We start from the raw sequence: 23045 nt of genomic DNA on the forward strand, positions 1-23045 counted from the left end.
GTGGGTAAGGTTTTGGTTTTCTCCTTAGAACTTCTATCTCAGAATTTAATTCAATTAATTACTTTTTGGAAACATTTTCCTCACATGACTACCAGGAAACTGCTGTCTTATGGATATCCAAATAGTTAAGTGGCCACTGCCTTTCCATCTCCTTTGCTGGTTCTCATTCATCTTGGAGATCAACTCTTAACCTTTCTTCTTTCTGTCTACATTTATTCACTAAGGAATATCATTTCAGTGTTGTTGTTTCATATACTGTGTTACACTAACAACTTCTAATATTCAGTCTTCAGGATAGACCATTAACCTAAACTACAATACTGTACATTGTGGCGTTTTCATTTATATGTCTATATCTCAAATTTAACATCCAAAAGCAATTCTGATTTCCCTCCAATCCTGCTTCTCCCAGTCTGCTCCATTTCACAGGATATAACTCCATTCTTCTAGGTCGTACAGTCAAAACTATTAGTCATCTTTGACTTTTATTTCATTACATAAACTAAAACACCAAAGAATCCCATTTACTCTGTCTTTAAAATCCATCTAGAATCATTTCACTTTCTCCTACCTTTATGCTATGTCATTCATCTCCTAGTTTATTACATGTGTATGCTTTAGTTGCTCAGTTATGTCCAACTCTTTGAGACCCCATGGACTGTAGCCCACCAGGCTCCTCTATCCATGGAATTTCCCAGGCAAGAATACTGGAGTGGGTTGCCATTTCCTTCTCCAAGGGATCTTCCCAAACCAAGGATGGAACTTCAGCCTCCTGCATTGCTGGCAGATTCTTTACTGCCTGAGCTACCAGGGAAGACTTTGGGCTTCCCTGGTGGCTCAGATGGTAAAGTTTATTAAAATGCCTTCCTAATGGATGTATCTACTTTCACTCTTGCTTTTTTTTTTTTCAGTTTTTGATACAATGGCTAGCATGAGATTAGTTGATGTCACGCTTTAGCTCAAATACCTCTCTTATTTCCAGTGTCTCCAGGGTAAAACCTGAAAGACATGAAGTTACTTACCAGATTCTGCAGGACCCAGCCATCTCTGTGCTTCACCCTTTCCTCTCTTCTCCTGACTTACTCTGCTACAGCCAAGATGACCTCTTTACTTTTTCCTTAGGGCCATTTCACCTGCTCTTTGTTCTCCTGGTACAGAATAGTTCATTTGGCACCCAGAAATTTGCAAGCCTTGTTCCTTCCTTTTCATTGCATCTCTATTCAGATATCACCTTTTAAAACAGCTCTTCTCTCATCTCCCCTAAATACAAATGAACAAATTAAGAAAACCACCATTTCTGTCCATGCTCCTTTTCTCTTATACTAATTTAATTTTCTCCATACAACTTATCACCATGTGGTATACTCTGCATTTTCTGTTTGTCTGTCATCTCCTAAAAGTGTTCTGTGGGAGCAGGCCTGTTGTCACCTATGTCTAGATCTTGGTTCCCATGATTATAATAACTGTAAGAACGTAATAAAATTTCAGTAAATGTGTGTTAACTGAATGCACAAATGAGATAGCTATGAGACACATGAGATAGTTAATGACTGTTTTTTTCCTTCCAGGCTTATAATACACCGATGCACACTCGTGTATTTTCTCTTCATTATCTCATCATATATCTTGAAGTGTTACTTAGTCATTCTCGTATATCTCAGGGTCACTCTAGATGTGAAATTCGCCAAGTTGAACCCATCATCACCTTCTTCTCAAATAGACTCCTACTTCCATTGGGTGGCTCAGATGGAAAAGTGTCTGACTGTAGTGCGGGAGATCCAGGTTCGATCCCTGGGTTGGGAAGATCCCCTAGAGAAGGAAATGGCAACCCATTCCAGTACTCTTGCCTGGAAAATTCCATGGACTGAGGAGCCTGGTAGGCTACAGTCCATGGGGTCGCAAAGAGTCGGACGTGACTAAGCAACTTCACTTTCTTTCTTTCTTCCATTGACCTTACCATTATTTTTTATATTTACTTAAAAGAACAAGTTACCTCTTTTTAATAGAGAAGACACTTTAAAAATTTTTGTTCACATCTAATTTTAATTTTTTTTTTTTAATTTATATTGGAGTGTAGTTGATTAACAATGTTGTGTTAGCTTCAAGTGTATAGCAAAATGATTCAGGTATATCTATATATTCTTTTTCAAATTAGTTTTCCATTTAGGTTATTGCAGAATATTAATCAGCATTCCCTGTACTATATATATAGTAGGTCCTAAGCCACTCCAGTACTCTTGCCTAGAAAATCCTATGGACAGAGGAGCCTGGCAGGCTAGACAGTCCATAGGGTTGTAAAGAATCGAACACGACAGAAGCAATTTAGCACACACACAATGTGTACATGTTACTCCCAAATTCCTAATCTGCCACGTCCCTGTTAGTAGTAAACATTTATCTAGGCTGAGAACACATTTTCTTTGGATCCTTTATTTACCCTATGACCCTTCATGTAAGTCAGCATTTTCTGAAGGGGTTTCTCCACAGTGGGTGTGATGCTCACTCATCTTATTTCCATGTATACAGGCACATGTTCCCAGGCCTGTCAATGCTCTGGTCTCACCCCACTGTATTCCACCACACCTCTCCCACTGATCTGCAGTGATTCCACACCAGCCTTCTTTAAATAGAAGCTTCCTTATTTCATTCTCCTAATCACAACTTTCAGCAGCTTCCTATTTTCTACAGCATCAAGTCTATAGACTTTCTCACGGCCCTGATTTACCTTATTTATTATCTACTGCCAAATACATACCCTCAAGCCAGCAAAGTAACATGATTAAGACATGGCTGTTACCCTGAAGGAGCTCGGATTTTCTGTAGCAATTATAGTTCCTTCATCTCAACAATCTTTTGTGTTGTCCACTCTTATTTCATGGGTAATGGACTTGTTCCATGGCTAGACTATAAATGCTTTTAAGTTAGGGGTCATGACTTGTATTTTCTTTATTATATCATACTTCCCCTTACATTGTTTCTGGCACTAGTGTTTGTTCGTAAAAGACACACATGTCAATTGGTTTAATAATAAGATATTAAAGATTTGCTAAAACAATATCATTGATTTCAGAGATTAATACATATATGACTGCTAATCATAGTGAAAGGCATTTTTAAAATTTAATTAGATATAACAATATCTTGTTTTCAAAACTGACCACTTAGGTTTCAACTTAGGGAACATTTTCCCTGAAAAGTATTTCTTTGATTCCTAAACTTTGAATTAGGTAGCCCTTCTTTATTCTGCCTTTCTGTAGCAGCTTTCCTTGCCTCTGTCTCTAAATTGAGTCTATCGCTGATCACATTGAAATTGCCCATTTCCTTTTATATCTCTCTTACTGCATTGTAAGGTATTTGAGGGGAGAACTATGCTTCACTTACTGTTTTATTATTAAAACTTCATGAAGGCCTGGCACAGTATAGCTGTACAGTGAATAGAAAAGTAATGGTGTTTCTTTTGTATACATTTGCCTTACAGAACAAATAAAGTACATATAAATAAAATGCTTTAAGTTTAGCACATGCAAATGTCTCTCTGAAGTGTTTGATGAAACATGGCAAAAGTTAAACTGAAAATGAAGCTATATGAGTGTGTGTATGTAATATAAATATGTATGAAATTATATGTAATTTTATATGTTCAAATATATATGAGATTATATTTGAAAAATGCTATAAACTTTCAAATTTTTACATGAAAATGTATTAATTATGAAGTTTAAAAATTAAAATTATGATTATTACATAAATTTAACCAACAACTAATGGTACACTTCTGCTATGCCTATATATAAAGCATAGACTAATATTGAAAGAATTAAAATATTGCAGAAACAGTTTTCTTAATGTACCTTCATAACTTCAAGGTTATTTATTGGTTTGTTGTCTGGTAGTTATATGCCTTGACTCTGCAGCCTCAATTCTCAATAAATAAAACTTATTTTTAAAAGATCTAAAATCATGGATAATGTAACTAAGAAAAAATACATTTATATGCTTAAAACACTATTCTAGATCAGATAAACTTGGAAAAGTGGCATTGGGAACTACTGCTAGATAAAAGGATAAAAACAGTAATTTGTTGATCTCTTTAGCTTGCAGTCTCCCTAAATCTCTTTCCCTGCATTTCTATTCAATCTCTCTCTATTTACTCATACACAGACATACACACACACAAGCTCTAAAAACTCTATTGGAACTACCAACTAATTTATTTTCTGTGTCTGCATCGGGTTTCCCTGGATCCTTTCTATGAATACTTGTTTAGCTCTCGTTCTCCCTTGTGAACAGAGGTTAGATTCAACTTTTATTCATCAGTCTCTACTTGAATTAAATTGCTTATTTAATGTTATTTTGAAGATAGAAATGTTTATCTTCTCCCTACAAGGCTTACTTATGAATTACTCCATTATGATAGACAATGAGAAAATAATCACCAATTCCTTCTAACAATAAATTTGGATTGATTTTTAGTTATCCATTACTGTTTACATCAAAACTTGAATTATTTTTTCAGAACCTATAAAGCTGCTTTTATATTTGCCTAATAAAACTGTCTACTTATTTTTAACCTAGATTCAAATATTTTTTCCACAATCTGACATGTTCCTTCCTTCTGTCTCTACCTTTCTTTTTCTTTCCCCCAACCCTGCCTCAGTTTTGCTTCTGTAGTCATCCATAAGTTCTTGCAGTGGTTTTCCTTGCCAATACCTACCAAGATGAGCTACCATATATAAAATGATATATACCAAAACACTTTAGAAAATAGTAAAATCCTTTAAGTAGATGTTATTACTCATTATTTTTACCATCTAGATCTTTGATCTTATTTATATCCCACATTTTGTGCTAAAAATCTCATTTCCTTTATCTCTCATATTTAGAACTTCTTTGAACATTATCCAGCAATCATGAGAGCCTTTGACTTTAAGCATAGCTGACAAGAAGTATTCCATTCCACCCACTCCCTTTGGAGGAAAATAATTCACTTTCTGAGAGTGGAGTCTGCTATGATGGGTGATCCCCTAGACACTGTCACCCTTCGGTAACCATACTTTACCACTTAACTTCCCCTTTAAGAAAGGAGTTGCAATCAACGTGTTTAAACAGCAACATAATGCATTTCTTTTGAATACTGGCAAAAATATATTCCCAGTCAGAGCCTGAAATCTCAGGGTGCAAACTACCCAGTTCACTGACAGCGGACGTCACTTATGACACTTGGTATGCAAATCCATATGCTATCAATGCAAGAGACTAAATTATTTTCTGAGAAGCTGTGTTGTTTCTTAACCAGCTCTGTAACACAGTGAAGATTTTAAACATGAAACGTCAAATGTACTAATATGTGTTTGTTTCCTGATCTTGTATATTTCACACTATAACTCTTTGTGAGACCTAATTATTTTCAGGGCATTTCCCCTTTTTCCTTTAATGAAATATTCAAGAAAAATAACCCTGTTTACAGCATGTTAAATCTTTATCATCTTTATGTTTATCAAAAGTATATAAGGCATGTCTGGGGATAACCCTGCAGGAGTCAAAAGCCTATGGCAGGTTTTAGAGAATCATCTGCTGCCTCCTAAGCTGGAAGGATTTGCAGGCCAGAGCTCAGGAAGTTGCCATGGCTGGAGGGCAAAGCAGGCTTTTGCAGATAAACCTTAAGTCACAGATTCTACCTTTTGGAGCCAGATATCATTTTGTGGATTAATTAATACTTGTGAGGGCTTTAAGGATGAAAGACATTGTGAGCATACAGCATTTCTTATGTTAAAACAAAGGACAGCCTCTTTGGGGGGAATCGTTCTATTGATTAGGCTGTGCTTTCCTTAAATTGCAAAAAAAAAAAAAAAAAAGTTGCCAAAAGCTCTTTAGTCTTTCAAAATTCTACTTTGTTAAGATAAAAATTAGGTTTTTAGAAAAAACACTCTCCCAAATCTTCAAGATGGTAGTATATTAATAATGTTATATAATTTAAGAACCCTTATACAACCATCTCCAAGTTTTCATTGCTTTATGTGTCCTTCTTTTACTCAAACAGGAGTGTTTTTTTTTTTATTTTTTTAAATTTATTTTCTTTTAAAAAATGTTATCAGCATATAGATTTTACAGTGTTGTGTAGGAGTGTGTTAACTCCAATATTTGTTGAGGCCATCCCTGTGCTAGGTTTGGATGTGATATGATATGCTAAATAATCATGTCTTTTTCTGGAGGGCCTGTCAGTCCAGGGTTGAAGAGAAATATTAAACAAATAAAGAAAGTCATAATTCTATAAGTGCAAATTACACAACATGCTATGACAGCAGACAAACAAGTTTCTATGAGAGAGGGAGAACCTACTTAAGTATTTATAAAAGCACAATTTGAAAGAGACATTTAAATTGAGATTTACAGGGTGAATAGAGCTTGTTAAGCAAATAACTGGAAGGATGCTGCAAACAGAAGGACTAGCAAGTACAGAGGTCTGGAAGTCAGAACAAAGTTGTTATATTGGAAAAACTGCATGAATGCTACACTGATTAGAAAAGAAAGAAGGAAAGTGAAGTCGCTCAGTCATGTCTGACTCTTTGCGACCCCATGGACTGTAGCCTACCAGGCTCCTCCGTCCATGGGATTTTCCAGGCAAGAATACTGGAGTGGGTTGCCATTTCCTTCTCCAGGAGATCTTCCTGGCCCAGGGACTGAACCCGGGTCTCCCGCGTTGTAGGCAGTCACTTTACTGTTTAAGCCACCAGGGAAGTGGTAGAATGACTAGGGATATAAATCTAGAAATCTGGGTAGAGGGAGACAGTTCTCAGATGATGCTAAAGAGTTTAGAAGCCATTAAAATACAAAAACCGGTTACAATAACTTTTCCCATCCAGGCCTACATTTGAAATTCACTTAACTCTACATAGAGAAGAATATACACACAACAACAGTAAAAAAAGTTATTAACATTGAGCAATCTTATCTTCCCTATTGCCTTGACCAAAACTAGTCATAACAAAACAATTGAATTATGCTAGTAAATTTCCCAGACAATAACCAGGAAGGTCATTCTCACTGAATCCCAATAACAGTTAAAGAAAGAACACCATATTTGCATCAATGGCACGAAGAAATTGAATTCAGGGAAGAAGAGAGAAAAAAGGAAGGGAAAGGAGATGTGTTTGTACAGGAGAACCTCCAAAAGAATGAATTTCCTGAGACAGAAAGGAGTGCCCTCATCAGCCTGTTTCCCAAATAGAACCTGGATTTTTTTGGTGGTGACCAAATGAAACACACTGGTTACAAGATGAAAGGCTATGGGGGTTCTTAAACATCAAATGCTAGCTTATTCAAGATGATATTTTGATGAGTTAAGGGTAAATAAATCAGAGACATGTGGGTAAAATTTCCCTTGAAATACACAGGGGTTTAAAATGATGGGGAAATGCATTTGGCAAAACATAATATGTACTTTGCCAAACCCAACATTTGAAAACCGGTTCAAGACATTCAGCAGATCCCCAGAGCACAACATATTCTCTTATCCGGAGAGTAAAAGAAGGAGAAAACCCATGAAAGCAATGTACAACACACCCTGCAGGGTATAAATAATTTGCATTCAGCAAACCAGGCCTAACTTTAAGACCTAAAGTCAAGACCAGCTTTTCCAGATCTTTAAGAATGCTTAATTACTCCTTTATAGGCACTGCTCATGTATGACACAGCATCATTTTTATTCTATTCTCCTTTTCATGTAATTATTGTTTTCAACTTTAGAAGTTTGCTTTACCACTTTTTAAAAGTATGCACACACTTAATTATGTATCTTTGTCACACAGAGATTTTATATTTCATGTCTCCAAGAGCATCATAGTTCATTTTCCAGCTATATGTAGATGGCCCTAAAATTAAGCATTTATATTCTAAATTAGTACTTTATACGATATATAGATAAGCTACATTTTGAAGGTGATTTTTTTCCCCCTTGTTTTTGTTTCTGTTCCACTACAAGAGCACACACACGGTCAGCAGATCTGATGTAGCAAGAAAGCTAGAGTCAATACAGAAATAATTGGAAGCTGAGAAGAAAAAAACTGTAAGCAGTGAGTCCCAAAGAGGAAAGTAGAGCAAGAGAGGGAGAGCCAGTGGAGTTCTGTAGATGACTAAGTTCTAGAGATTGACTGTACAGTAGGGTGATTATACCAGTTAATAAGGCTCTGTCGTACACTGAAAATTTGCTATGAGAGTTGACCTCACATGCTCTCACCACAGAAAAATTTTAAAAAGGTAACTGTGTGAGGAAATGGATATGTTAAGTAGCTTGACTATAGTAATCTCGTTTCACTGTTGTTGTTTGTTATTGTTTAGTCACTAAGTCATGTCCAACTCTTTGCAACCCCATGGACTGTAGCCCTCCAGGCTCCTCTCTCCATGGAATTTCCCAGGCAAGAATTTTGGAGTGGGTTGCTGTTTCCTTCTCCAGGCGATCTTCCTGACTCATGAATCGAACACACACCTTCTGCATTGCAGGGAGATTCTTTATCACTGAGCCACCAGGGAAGCCCAAACATTTCATTATGTCTATATAAATCAAAATATCATTTGTACACATTAAAAATATACATTTTTTATTTTAAAGACAGAACCATAAAAATAATTTTGAAAAGAAAGCCAGTGGAAAGAATACACACAATTTCTATTTCTGTGAGTAGTGGAAAAGTTAAGAGATTTAAAAAGGAAGAGAAACATCTGCTACTGCTGCTGCTGCTAAGTCGCTTCAGTCGTGTCCAACTCTGTGTGACCCCATAGACAACAGCCCACCAGGCTCCCCCGTCCCTGAGATTCTCCAGGCAAGAACACTGGAGTGGGTTGCCATTTCCTTCTCCAATGCATGAAAGTGAAAAGTGAAAGTGAAGTCGCTCAGTCGTGTCCAACTCTTGGCGACCCCATGGACTGCAGCCTACCAGGCTCCTCTGCCCATGGGATTTTCCAGGCAAGAGTACTGGAGTGGGGTGCCATTGCCTCCTCCAAGATAAACATCATTAGGGGGTAATATGATGTAACCAGATATCCTCCTTCTGTGCTTTATGATAGAAATTATCAATAATAAGATTATCAGCAAAGTACTGTGATCAATTGAAAGTTCAGAAAAAATATAATGTGTCTAATTACTAAATTGGAAAAGTGTTAAACGCAAAATCTGTTTGAAAATTATAGAAGGTCATGTGTGTAGTTATGGGGATTCAATACAAAGTTCTCCCAGGAAGCAGGTTAGTCATACAGAAACTTTCACAGGTGCCACTACTTTGGAGGGTTCTCTCCAGTTCAGGCCTGAGTCCTGTCTCAGTTTGGTGGATCTTGATAGATTATATGTATCAATATTATCAGTGTTTACAGAGATGATGATCCCTAGGGTTTCATTGGTAGCCCAGTGGTCAAGAATCCCCCTGCTAATGCAGGAGATGAGGGTTCCATCCGTGGGTCCAGAAGTTCCCCTGGAGAAGGAAATGGCAACCCATTCCAGTATACTTGCCTGGGAAATCCCATAGACTGAGGAGCCTGGTGGGCTATAGTCCATAGGGTCACAAAGAGTCAGACACTTGGCAACTAAACAACAATGAGATTACCTCACATAATGAAATTTCTAAGAATCTGCTGTATAAACCTGAAATCTGATTTATTAATTTGTAATGGTATATTACTGATGTTGACTATGGTCCATCACATTCTATGTGAGAGGACCGAGGAAGCTGAATTAGGAGTCAGAAGATTGCCAGTGAACACAGGAATCAGAACAAAGGAGAAAAGAGCAACCACTCACATACATCAGCAGAGCGAAGGCTCTGTGTTTCTGGTACTAAACATCAGTCTTTTCTTGTGAAAATGCGCTGAAAGTTTTAGATTCAATTTATTTTCATTTATAAACATGTATTTCAACAGAATTCTTATAATGTACTGGTGTAGATGAAACTCTATTGTTTTCAATTCTACTTTTTTTATCTGAGAACTACGTGAAGACTTCACATAAAAAAAAATTGCAGTGTCTGTAGTTATGGTTAGTCTGGTCTTTCTGCCTGATTGTTAGCATTAATCACAGGTTGTCTTCTGCTCTCTTGCCTTGTGTCTGGCTTCCAACTTAGGCTGATAAACAGGTGCTATCTGGATATCCCACCACCATTCATCCTTGTCATATGTATCTCTGTGCAGTTGTGTCTGCTGAGAACTCCCTCACTGCTAGCAGACTGGCTGGCATCCAATCTGGACAAATTGCTGATCTTTCCTGCCACTTAACATTAAATAGGGCTTCTGAGGAACATTGAACAAATAGCACAAGAAGCCAGATTCAGCATCTAAAGACTGGTTGATGTTTTTAAGTATATGGTTTAGGAAATGCTACAACTTTAAAGAACTTCCAGCTGGCCTGGAACTTGGCATGTGGTATCCCAAAGTGAAAGAAAATGAATGTTTCAGTTGATCAGTCGTGTCTGACTCTTTGTGACCCCATGGATTGTACCTCACCAGTCTCCTCTGTCCATAGAATTCTCAGGCAAGATTATTGGAATGGGTAGCCATTCTTTTCTCCAAGATATCTTCCCAACCCAGGGACTGAACCCAGGTCTCCTGCATTACAGGCAGATTCTTTACCATCTGACTCACCAGGGAAACACACGCCTAAACCTAAACATAATTTTGTAAATTACCAGAGGTAAGACCATCTGGGTCCTAGATGACCAACATAGTCCACTGTAATTTATAGATTACTGTCCATCCAAACCATGGGATTAACCTAAAAGAGGAATAAGTCATTAAAATAATTAATATGGTACATATTAATTAGTAAACCCACATGCAAAATACAGAGCAATCTTTGCTTGCCCTAATACTTCTTTTGGCTCCTATGATCCTTCTGGAATAAGTGATTCCTAGTGCTTGGAAAATGAAAAATTATTTCAAAATATGATGACAAGGAATAATAAAGTAAGTAAGTGTACATCATGGAAACTTCATTTTTCAGCATGGGACTTGAATAATGCAGTGCTTTCAGTATAGGAAAACTGATTGGAGTTTTCTATTCCAGGACAAAAGCTGTTCTCATCTCTGAGGTAACTGGAGGCAAGTATGATATCCAGTCCCTCCAAAAGAGGAATAGGAGTATCTTGACATGATCTCACAATGATATAAACCTCAAAGAGATTAAGGCTGTCCTATTAGTCTTTGTGGGGCTTCCCCAGTGGCTTAGCAGTAAGAATCCACCTGCAATGCAGGAGACAAGATTTTGACCCCTGGGTCGGATAGATCCCCTGGAGGAGGGCATGGCAACCTTTCCTAGTACTCTTGCCTAGAGAATCCCAAGGACAAAGGAGCCTGGCAGGCTGCAGTCCATAGGGTCATGCAGAGTCAGACATGACTGAAGTGACAATGCAGCAGAAACATTAGCCTTTGCAGTCCCCTTGTGAGCAGAGCAACTGGTGTTTAGGGGATGGGGATGTTATTTAAAAATGTATTGAAAGAGGGTTGTATATCAAGTATGAAATAAACAATGGAGAGAAATGAACAAAGAAGGGAATAGTTCATGATGGTTGCACATGTATATAATTACATGTAAAATGTATATGCAGATACACAGATATGTAAAAATATGCACTGTAGAAATAAATATAATAGGTAAAAGTACACACTAGAAAGATTACTAGTGTCTCCAAATGACCAGAAAGGCAACTTGAACTTTAGAAGATAATATAAAAGAAGATTCCTTACCTGTTTTCTCTGGGACCTCTGTGTGGACATGCCTGGCAACTCTATTGCATTGATCAAAAGCCATGAAAACTGACTCAGCCTGTTTGATGGCAATGTTATAGAAGCCTAACATGAGAAATCTAGCCCCTGGCCTCAATCTCAGGTAATGGCAACCCACTCCAGTATTCTTGCCTGGAAAATCCCATGGACGGAGGAGCCTAGTAGGCTGTAGTCCACGGGGTCGTGAAGAGTCGGACACGACTGAGCGCCTTCACTTTCACTTTTCTCTTTCATGCATTGGAGAAGGAAATGGCAACCCACTCCAGTGTTCTTGCCTGGAGAATCCCAGGGACGGAGGAGCCTGGTGGGCTTCTGTCTGTGGGGTCGCACAGAGTCGGACACTACTGAAGCAACTTAGCAGCAGCAGCAGCAGCATGAGAAATCCAGCCCCTGGCCTCAATCTCAGGTATCCTGAAAAGGTCCAGTGCATAGAGAAACATTACTTATTCAAGGAGAGAGAATTTTAAGGTATATAACTCAAGCCAGCTTATGTTGATTTCTCCCTGCAGGAGTATTAGGTTTCTACTTTCACATTTTCCTTCTCTTTTTAGACAAGTGGTCATCAATAATACATCTCTGTGGACTAAATATCCACCAAGTAGCCTTTTAGTGATTTTTTTTTTTTCTGGGGGGAGGCAATATTATTAGCTAATAGCGTATGCATAACATTTTATTATGGGTTGAAAGATTTTGTAGGTTTTTGGTAGATAGATCCAGTCTTTTCGTAACTTATTTTCATCAGAAAAAATCTTAAATAAAATGGTAAATGTTATCTATCATTCATTCAGTTCACTTCAGTTGCTCAGTCGTGTCTGACTCTTTGTGACACCATGGACTGCAGCACACCAGGCTTCCCTATCTATCACCAACTCCTGGAGCTTGCTCAAACTCATGTCCAGTGAGTCGGTGATGCCATCCAGCCATCAACCATCTATTATTTGCTACACAACAAAATTTCTAAGTATACATTCATAAAGAAAGGGACATCTTCTGTGATGCTAATTGCTCTTCCAAATGTTTGTAGAAACTAGTGATGCCCAAAGTTAATTACTAAATGTATTATATGGATTTAGGGGATATACAAATAAGATTTTCTGGCACTAAAAGAAGAGACTGTATATATTAGGATAAAAAGGTGATTAAAGCAAATGAATAGATATATCTAAGTACAAAAGAGGCAGCACTGACCATCATGATTCTAAAAGTTATCTAAGAGAGTTTCCTTAGATTCTTCTAAGCTTGTGGAAAATATGCTGAAATAAAAGAAATTCTCTGTAAATGTAGCTATGTGAAAAATAGTATCCTATGATTATCATAAATCTTCATTATCTTCATTATTTTTTAAAATATGTATTCATCCAGTATATTTTGAAAGCTAAGTATCGTGATATGTATTGTGAATATAATAATAAATCAGAAAAGAACTCACTCATATCAGAGTGAGTCTTGTAAATAGCCAGTTTTTTAACTGATGAAATTTTAGTGGTTTGAGAAAACTATTAGTCATTCAGCTGTGTCTGACTCTTTGTGACCCCATGGAACCCCTGTAGCCCGCCAGGCTCCTCTGTCCATGGAATTCTCCAGGCAAGAATACTGGGGTGGGTAGCCATTTCTTTCTTCAAGAGATCTTCCTGACCCAGGGACAGCTCACTCCCAAATCTCTCTTTTTTTAATCTACTGTAATGCACACATAGTTGTTTTTTGTTTGTTTGTTGTTTGCTTGCTTACCCAGTTTCCTATAAAAATTTAGATAAACATTTGAGCAGCCATTCATTCATCATTTATCCACTCATTTGTTCAAACAATATTTATTATTGTAATCATTGGTACAGCAAGTACTCAATCTGCTGGGAACCCTGATGTGAAAGGAAGAGTCACAGCACAGGTGCAGGTACAACCCAAAAAGCCCTATGATAGTGATGACAGCAGAATTAAAAATGAAGGTTCAGAAAAGTGCGTTTAAAAGAGATTGCAGAGGAAACATGGAAGAACTCTATAACAACAGAGATACATAATACATTTTAAAGTGGATTCAATATATTTGGAAATTTATGTGATGACAGTATGGTGGGAGTGAAGTATTACAGTCAGGAGGAAAGCATGTGGGATGGCACTGAGGGGTATGGTCGTTTGTTAGTAGGCAGGTGACTCCTAAAAGCTTACAACATGTAGTATGGGACACGGGTCAAGATTGCTGGCAATTCACCAAGATTGAAAAGTTGCAGCGAGGGTGAGAACTAGGGATGAGAAGAGTGCAGGACTGTCAGAGGAAGGTAGAAATAGGACACTAAGAAATTAAAACATCTATTGCAGACTCTGATGGGAGTCAATTCAGTTCAGTCGCTCAGTTCTGTCCAACTCTTTGAACTGCAGCATTCCAGGCCTCCCAGTCTGTCACCAACTGCCCAAGTTTATTCAAACTCATGTCCATTGAGTCGGTGATGCCATCCAGCCATCTCATCCTCTGTCGTCCCCTTCTCCTCCCACCTTCAAACTTTCTCAGCATCAGGGTCTTTTCAAATGAGTCAGTTCTTCACATCAGGTGGCCAAAAGATTGGAGTTTCAGCTTCAACATCAGTCCTTCCAATGAATATTCGGGACTGATTTCCTTTCGGATGGACTGGTTGGATCTCCTTGCTGTTCAAGGGACTCTCAAGAGTCTTCTCCAACACCACAATTCAATAGCATCAATTCTTTGGCGCTCAGCTTTCTTTATGGTCCAACTCTCACATCCATACATGACTACTGGAAAAGCCATAGCTTTGAATAGACGGGCCTTCATTGGTAATGTCTCTGCTTTTTAATATGCTGTCTAGATTGGTCATAACTTTTCTTCCAAGGAGTAAGCGTTTTTTAATTTTATGGCTGCAGTCACCATCTGTGACTGGGATGTCACTGCATCACAACTTACATTCAGTATATATTTACCCTGCTGCTGCTAAGTCACTTCAGTCGTGTCCGACTCTGTGTGACCCCATAGACGGAAGCCCACCAGGCTCCCCATCCCTGGGATTCTCCAGGCAAGAACACTGGAGTGGGTTGCCATTTCCTTCTCCAATGTGTGAAAGTGAAGTCGCTCAGTCGTGTCCGACCCTTAGCGACCCCATGGACTGCAGCCTACCAGGCTCCTCCTTCCATGGGATTTTCCAGGCAAGAGTACTGGAGTGGCTTGCCATTGCCTTCTCCGATATTTACCTTAGAACTCCGCAAAAATCTCTGTGGAGTGATAAGGAAGAGTTGAATCTCTCTTAAGCAATATGCAGTTATATTAACAGTGAAAGCCAATAAATACAAATAGGAAAGGAAGCAAGCCCACCCCATGGAGGAGGACAATGAGATAATGCTGCTACCGTGTTTCTTGGTAGCTAGCTGAACAAAATGCATGGAATGTCAGGGTTTTAATGCTCTTCCGGTTTTACCAGCTACGTGGTTCTATTGATTTTTTGCTCTCACTGGCCTCAGCAGGTACATGGAAGGGGAAGTAGAAATGAGGGGTGAAAAGGAGAAACTTTTCCAAGGATGATAAGTAAAATTAAGGAACACATTAAATTTATCTTTGTTTTACCATTTTTAATCAATTTTGTAAACAAGTGACTTCAATGCCCAGAAGGAAGTGTGAGTAAAGGTGTATCACTATTCAACAAATCGTTCACATTACTCTTTGTAATCTTTCTTTTGGATACTTAACATCTTGTAATGACTATGATCTTGCAGGCACTTCCCATAAGCTATATATGCATTATTGATGAAGATCTATGACTGGAAACTTCCATCACTGCAGTGACTGTTGGAAAGCATAGGTTCATTCAAACTAATAATGCGTATGAGTTTGTCACAGTTTTAATATATGCATTCTTCTTGCAGATGGTTGAAAAAGAAGGTTATCTTCAAAAAGCTAAAATTGCAGATGGAGGAAAGAAACTAAGGTAATAAACTTTTTTTAAATTCACTTTTATATAACTATGTTAGTTCTCCATCTCCTCAATTTGTGTCACTGTTATTGTTTAGAAAGGTAGGCCCTATGGTGCAGGACTAGAATATTCCTCTCTGTTATCACTAAGGTCAACATTATTTTTAATGTAACTATTGTTTTCCAACAAAGCACTACATTTTATTTTATTGCACAGAATATGAATGAAGTGCTTCATGATCCCCTAAAACTTGAAATTAAAAAAAAATATGCAAAGAAATAAGAAAGCGGGTCTTAATTTCTGTGATTAACAGATTAAAGGATGAAGGGATTCAATTTGCAGTATAAAAAATCTCCTATAATGCATTGAGAGCATAATTTTTTGAAGGATGGAGGTTTTGAGATGCATTTGTTGCTCAATAAAAATCATTTGAGAAAGAAAAATGGGAGAAAAATAATATTATCTCTTAGATAAAAAGTTGGAAGTTGCTGCATTTGGAGATGAGAGTGACAGAGTTGGTGAGAGAAATTAGACAATGCAGGAAGAATTTCCTTAGGCGACAGGAAGAAAAAACTTTAATAATAAAAAATGAGGTTGATAGGAGGGTAGTCAGTGATGCTACACATTTTTTTTTTAATGTATGGGCTATTTAGAAGTAAACATCTGTATTTTAGAATGTCTCCTATTTCTCATGTAAGTCTTATAATATACTTAGTTTTGGGATAGGTTAAATGCAAACTGCAAAGGTATGTAGAAAGTACTCATAGTGGGAGACAAAGCATTTATTCATGACTATATAATTAACCATTAAAATCATAAAGGACAAATGTACTAATTAGCTACACAATAGGACACTTATTAATTGTATAATATAGTTTATTACTGGGATGGAACTCTGGCCAACACTAGAAAATGAAGCATGTTATTGTTTGCCTGCTATAATGGAGTAAGCATATATTTATTTAAAGTAAGTAAAATTGGAGAAAACTATCATCCGTAATTCCACTACTTAAAATAACTCTTTCTGTTTTAAAGAACAAATCTATTTTCCACCCATATTGTGTTTTATTCTGGGGTAAGGTTTTAAAAGCTCTTTTAAAGAGCATTTAAAATATTGTGTTTTATTCTGGGGTAAACAGGGCCTTCAACCTTCTCCTAGACCACTTTTCTGCAGTATCGGGGACCAGCCTCGATATGGCCCAGGGTATCCTCGGGATGAACGGCGTCGGCGTCAGAGAGAGAGAAAGAGAGAGACAGGGGCTGATGATTCCTTGGTTTACACTGGAAACCAATAAAACCCCAGCACGGGGCTTGCTCTGTTTACGTAGGCCACAGGCGCCCTCTCGAATCACTGGAGGCACCCACCAGGGCACCCCCTCGAGTGGGTCTTAGAAGCCCAGGTAGATAAGTAAACTCAGAGGGCCCAGCGCTCCAAAGATCTCAACCAGAAAAAGGAGAATAGAGAAAAGGACGGAAAAAGAGAAAGAACGACACGGGGAGACCAAGCTTCAGTGAGCAAGGCCCAAAACTTTATTTTCCAGTGCTGCTTTTATACCCTAAGTTATGCGCATAAGAAACAGAGAAAGGGAGGTATAGAGTCACGCCAAAATCACGTGGGGTCAGCAGTCTCGACCCTTATCAGGATCAGGGCTTATTTTTGTGTGTCTTGTGATAAAAGTTTTAGGTGGTTTACATCATCTTCTGGCCAGGGGGCCTGCTAACAGTTTATGGCCCTCTCTCCTAACAATAGGTTAGTTAGCAAGTAAAAGGCTTATATTCTTTTAAGGTGACTTTCCTAGAGTCAGGTGCTAGACACATAACAAAGTTACATTCCTATAAGGCACCGGTGTAGTGAGCTGCAAGAAAGGAATTTATTAACTTAAGATCTGATGTGGTTAAATCAAAGGCTACTACTTATATTCTCTATATGTGATTAATATATTTCCAAGGATAGAGGAAACTTTGCAGCAAGCATTGATTCAACAATGAAATCTTTTTTAGTACTACTCTAATGATTTTAACTTCTTCAACAGATTCCTGTAGTTTAGAATATTAGGCTTTCTGTCCTTGCATGGCTGGGAGGCTATAAACAGTCACACTCATAGTTGTAAGAGCCCGGACAAACTTGTCATGCAAGTTAGAAAGCTATCAGAGGGGCTTGGATTGGAACACTCCTATTAAGCCGAGGAGAACTTTTAAACTACAGCTCTGAATTAATGTTTTCAGAGAAAGGTGGTTGGGGGTAAGCCCCCGTAAGTATTAGAGGACCTGGTAAGAGGCGTAAGATAGTAAAGCAGTCAGACTCCGGTTTTCTTTGGGGTAGATGCTCAGGTAAGTCCAGGGGGTTCCTCGAGTCCTGATTAGCCTTTGCCGTCAGGCCTCTTCCCCAGTTGACCTTTGCCACGGGTAGGATTTCCCTCGCTGGCTCCCGGCACTGCAGTATCTCTGCAGCCACCCTCCCTTGTAGGGTCAAGGAGGGAGATACACAGGAGACAAGATCAAATGCAATACTGTTTTCAAAGACTCATCTAGTCCAGGCTCCAATGGAGAACCTGACTTAATGTGTTAAGTTCTGAAAGGGCAGTAGGGATGCTTTGACTAACCCAACCTAGTGCCAACTTTCCCCTGGACTTCACTCCCAGGTATATTAGCCCGTGGAAGGAGTGTGCAGGGTGCAGCGATAAGCCTTCCCAGGATAAACCAAACCCTTTCTTACCTTACCAGCTGTGTGGACGTCACATCCAAAGAAGGATAGAAAAGGGCTTGTCAAAGTTACCACTTCAGCCTTTCCCTGGGGCTTGGTAGAAAGGAGGAGGTGATAGCTTTGGTAGATCTTGGACCTTAGCCTCATGCAAGGAAGAGGAGGAGATCCTAAAAGGGATTCCAAGCAAATTTTGTACAATGTCCTTGTCCATAAGCCCTCTATTATCCATTTTTATAAACTGTTTTCCTAGAAGGCGGTGTCAAGAAAAATTAAAAGGGCAGAACCAGGCCTCTTCCCTCACCAGCTCGCATGAACAACACATTTTTCGGTAGCTTCAATCAGTGTGTTTACCATTTTGTATTTGTTTTGTTTGTTTGTTTAATCAGTTTACATACCATTTATATGTTCTAGTTTAAATTCATATAAACATTAGTTTGTACTGTGTTTCATTGTTATTTCAATCATCTTCCATGGAATTATACATTCTTTCAGCTTTTTTTCATTTAAAATTATATACATTTTAGTTTTCCTTTCCTTGTGTTTTCAGGCTCAGGTGAACAGATTGAGTTGATTGTCGTTTTCAGTGTGTGGCCTTGTATCATCTTTCTGGGCAAGACTCCTAGCTGGGTTTATTTTATTCTCAGTCTACACTCCTCACTTCAATCCTCTGTAGGATGTATGTTCCTCAGACCCAGTCTCCATATATTTATTAGGCTATATGTGTGGCATACTAGAAATCAGCATGTAAGTGAATATGCTCTAAATTGCAGAAGTCTTTCGGGTTATAGGGGCTCCCCTGGTGGCTCAGCAGTAAAGAATCTGCCTGGAATGCAGGAGATGCAGGAGACACGGGAGACACGGGTTCAGTCCCTGGGTCGGGAAGATCCGCTGGAGGAGGAAATGACAACCCACTTACTATATTCTTGCCTGAAAAAACACCATTAACAGAGGAGCCTCAGTGCTACAGTCCATGAGGTCGCAAAGAACCAGACATGACTGAGAGAATGAGCGCTTTGGGCTATAAGCCTCATTCTGTTTTGTACTACTTTCATTCAACATTAGTCAATATCGGGTTATCTATCTGCAGCTGTATACTTAAAGCAAAGTAATTTCATCCAACTTCTACCCATTTTGCCATTGTGTGCAACATCAAATTTTACTTACACAGTCTTCCAGGAGTGGATACTTAAATTGTCCCTACTCCTTCCATCCCAAGCAACATTGCAATAAATGACACATGTATGTCTCCTTACAAATATATTAGAAATTCTCTCTGGGGCATAAACCCAGGTGACTCAGTCGTAAAGAATCTGCCCGCCAACACACCAGACATGGGATCAATCCCTGGGTTGGAAAGAACCCTTGGAGAAGGAAATGGCAACCTACTCCAGTATTCTTGCCTGAAAAATCCCATAGACAGAGGAGCCTGCTGGGCTACAGTCCATGGGGTCACAAAAGAGTTAGACATGACTTAGTGACTAAACAACACAAAGGACTGCTTGATGGTAAAGGCACATATAGTTATAAATCCATTGAGTGCTGCTGCCAGACTTTCTCCAGAATGGATGCATCAGTTCATATTCTCTTCACAATGCAGAGATCACCCCTCACCACAATCTCATTGGTGTATAGTTTTACTAAATTTCAGCTTTGCAAGTTGATATCTATAGAACATAGTGTTGCTTTTATTAATATTTTTATTCCTCTGGTTGGTGTTTCAGTTAAGTATCTCACTTTTCTTTTCTTGTGACAATTTCTAATATGTACCAGGTAGTATATACCTTGGTCAACTTTTATATTAAAATTATAAAGACTTTATAGATTGAAAATTGTAGATATAGTCAAAATGTTTAATAACATATGATATCATACAATGTTGATGGGACAATAAAGCACCAAGCCATTTCTACATTCCTTTTTTATTACATTTCTAAGTTGATTCAAGTTTATACTAAAATAGTTATAATTGCAGCAAACCTACTATTGCTTGCTTTTATATTTTCTTAACAGAAATTCTAAGCCTAAAAGTCTTGATTAAATCACAAGACCGTATTTGTTTTAATGACTGTTTATGTATAGCCCTCCTGCTTGCCCAAGAAGTCTGTATGTTTTTGTAACTAACAACAGAATGATCAATTTAATCATAACTGAAAAGTTGTATAGTTTTTATCTCATTGATAATTTAGTAACTATTCAATAGTATACCATAGTTGCTATAATTTGTATTTCTTATGTAAAATTTCTTGCCATGGTCTTGTCCCCATTTATCAAGGAACTTTATATATCTTTTTATAAATTTTAATGTGTTATAACAATAATAACAGATACTTATTCTGTGGAGTACTTAGATAATTGCTTTACCAGTGACACTGAAATAATACTCTAAAACAGCCTATGTTACTGCTATCAATTTTACAAATGGAGAAACTTGGTCACTTGTACCAACTTCTCCTTCTCCCACTCTTACTCTATATATAGTCGGTATCAGATTTTAGCTGTGTCCTCTGTATGAAGTAGGTTAGATTTTTCCCTCTTGCTAGAAGATGTTTGAGGCCAGAAAGCAAAAACTGTCCTTTTATTTCATACCATCAGCCGAAACAAGGGTTTCAGCTGTCACTTAACAAATACTATTTTATTAATCTCTATAAATTTTCTAGGCTTCCCTGGTGGCTCAGTTGTAAAGAACCCACCCATCAATGCAGGAGACGTAGGTTCCATCCCTGGGTCAGGAAGATCCCCTGGAAAAGGAAATGGCAACCCACTCCAGTATTCTTGGTCAGGAAATCCCATGGACAGAGGAGCCTGGTAGACTACAGTCCATGGGGTTGCAAAAATCCATGACAGATCATCCACATCATGTTTTGTGGTCTTATTTTCTTTCTTCCCCTCATCCTGTTCTTTTTTCTTTAACTTCCTTCCCTTTTTCATGTATTTTATTCTTTCTTTCAAAGAAAAGTTTGACCTATCTCTGAATACAGCAAGAGTTGGTGGAAAGTAGAACACCTCGGCTATATCTTACATCTATAAAGGGCCATGAATTTAGCTTTCTTTTGAAATGAAGTTCTAGAAGTTTCCCCAGACAGGATTGAAAGACAAAGACATTCAGCATTCAACTTTAGATTTTCTTTGTGAACATTGAAAGTGTGTTTTTCTGATAAAGTTTAGAAATTCCTGCATTTTGTTACATCTGTTCCCCAAAGAGAAGTAGCTCATGTCTCTCTGAAGTTCTCGGAGACCTTAGCGAAGGGTTGCTTTCAATTCTTTAATTTATAAAAGGCCCCTGACAGCATGTACCCTTATCTCTCCTCCTACACCTTTCATTTTAAGCCCTCCCCTTCGTCATCTCATTTGTGGTTTCTGCATCTTATCACATGTGGCTTTTCACTCTGCTCTGCTCTTCAGAGCGAGTGGAAAGAAGTACTTGAGGATGAAAGGATGCACACAGATGTATTTGGAAAAAAATAAAAGTAGTATAGTGTTATGTCTACCAGTGTTCATTTTCATCCCAGAGCCCCAGAGCTATTAAACCTTTGTTTTTCTTCTTTTTAAACAATTGTTTCTAAGACTAGACTTCCTGTGGAACATGGTACTAAAGTACCCCCCTAATGTAAACATTATTATTATTTTAGCATTTTCTACTCAAGATGCTAATGAATTTTTCCAGGTTGCATTTGCCTTTCTCTCTTTTTATGTTCAGTACTAAGGACTAGGGGGAAAGTTTGGGGAGAATGGAATAGAGGAGTTATTTTGTAAAAGGTTCCTTTAGTTTCATGATTTCCAATACATGCTATTATAATTTCCAACTTCTACTAACCCTGTGAAAATAGAAAGCTTTTACATTTCTTGTAGTAGTAACAGCGATGTATATGTTTATACACCAGTGTCTCTTTGATTTTTTTAAGTAGAGGCAAATTACAAAAAGCTTAGGATATGAGACAAGAAATGTGTTCCTTGCATACCAGTTTGAGAACTAGTCAGAATATTTAGCAGTGTCCGAGTGATTGTTCAGTAAATCGGTCAAGGACACTGGAGTAAATCAGTTTCATCCCCCCACCAGGGGTGCAGAATCAACTCAAATCCAGTGTAACCAAGTCAGATAACAGAGGCAAGCAACAGCAAAGAGAGTCTGAAATTTACAAAATAACCTCACGTCTATTTTCCTTTGATTTTCTGGTTTGCCATCATGTCATTAGCAAAGAAGGCACTGGAGAGGTGAGTGTAATATATAAAACTTAAGTGTTAGAGTAGATGAATCCGTTCAACATAAGCCCAAGCTAACAGATTCTAACAATGATAACAAATATTTTAAGAGCCATTTTCCATCAAGTGTTCTTCAGATGAGCAGTTTCAAAGTTGCTCTTATTATGTGCTGCCATCCGGTGTCCATTTCATAGAATGCAAAGAATTTTTGGTCAAGCTGATGTTTGTGTTTAGTTTCTTTGGTTTGGGGTTTTTTGTTTGTTTGGTTTTGGTTTTACTTTCTACGTTGACAAGTCAGGATTCATTTTAAGAATGTTCTCTAAAGTGTCACTTGGAGAAGATGTCCCACCAATTGCATTAACTGCTTGTCCTTATTAGAAATTAGTTCTTCCTCTTTCTTAATTACATTAAGGATCCTCACCGCCACCCCCTCCCTCATCTTAAATGTGATATCTTGTGACAAA

At 38.1% G+C, this 23045-nt stretch overlaps 1 protein-coding gene across 3 annotated transcripts in view; it reads left to right on the plus strand.

Annotated features, from left to right (window-relative positions):
* The window catches only part of ARHGAP15 (Rho GTPase activating protein 15), a 725608-nt gene that overhangs the window by 98732 nt on the left and 603831 nt on the right, over positions 1–23045 (plus strand). For all 3 annotated transcript variants that reach the window (XM_055398711.2, XM_088829189.1, XM_088829187.1), the window contains exon 4: positions 15631–15692. In XM_055398711.2, coding sequence (XP_055254686.1) covers positions 15631–15692 — 62 coding nt within the window. The remainder of the gene's footprint in view (positions 1–15630; positions 15693–23045) is intronic.

Source organism: Moschus berezovskii, chromosome 2 (assembly GCF_049115385.1).
Source record: "Moschus berezovskii isolate FMDL1 chromosome 2, NW_MosBer_1.0, whole genome shotgun sequence".
Classification (NCBI taxonomy): Eukaryota; Metazoa; Chordata; class Mammalia; order Artiodactyla; family Moschidae; genus Moschus; species Moschus berezovskii.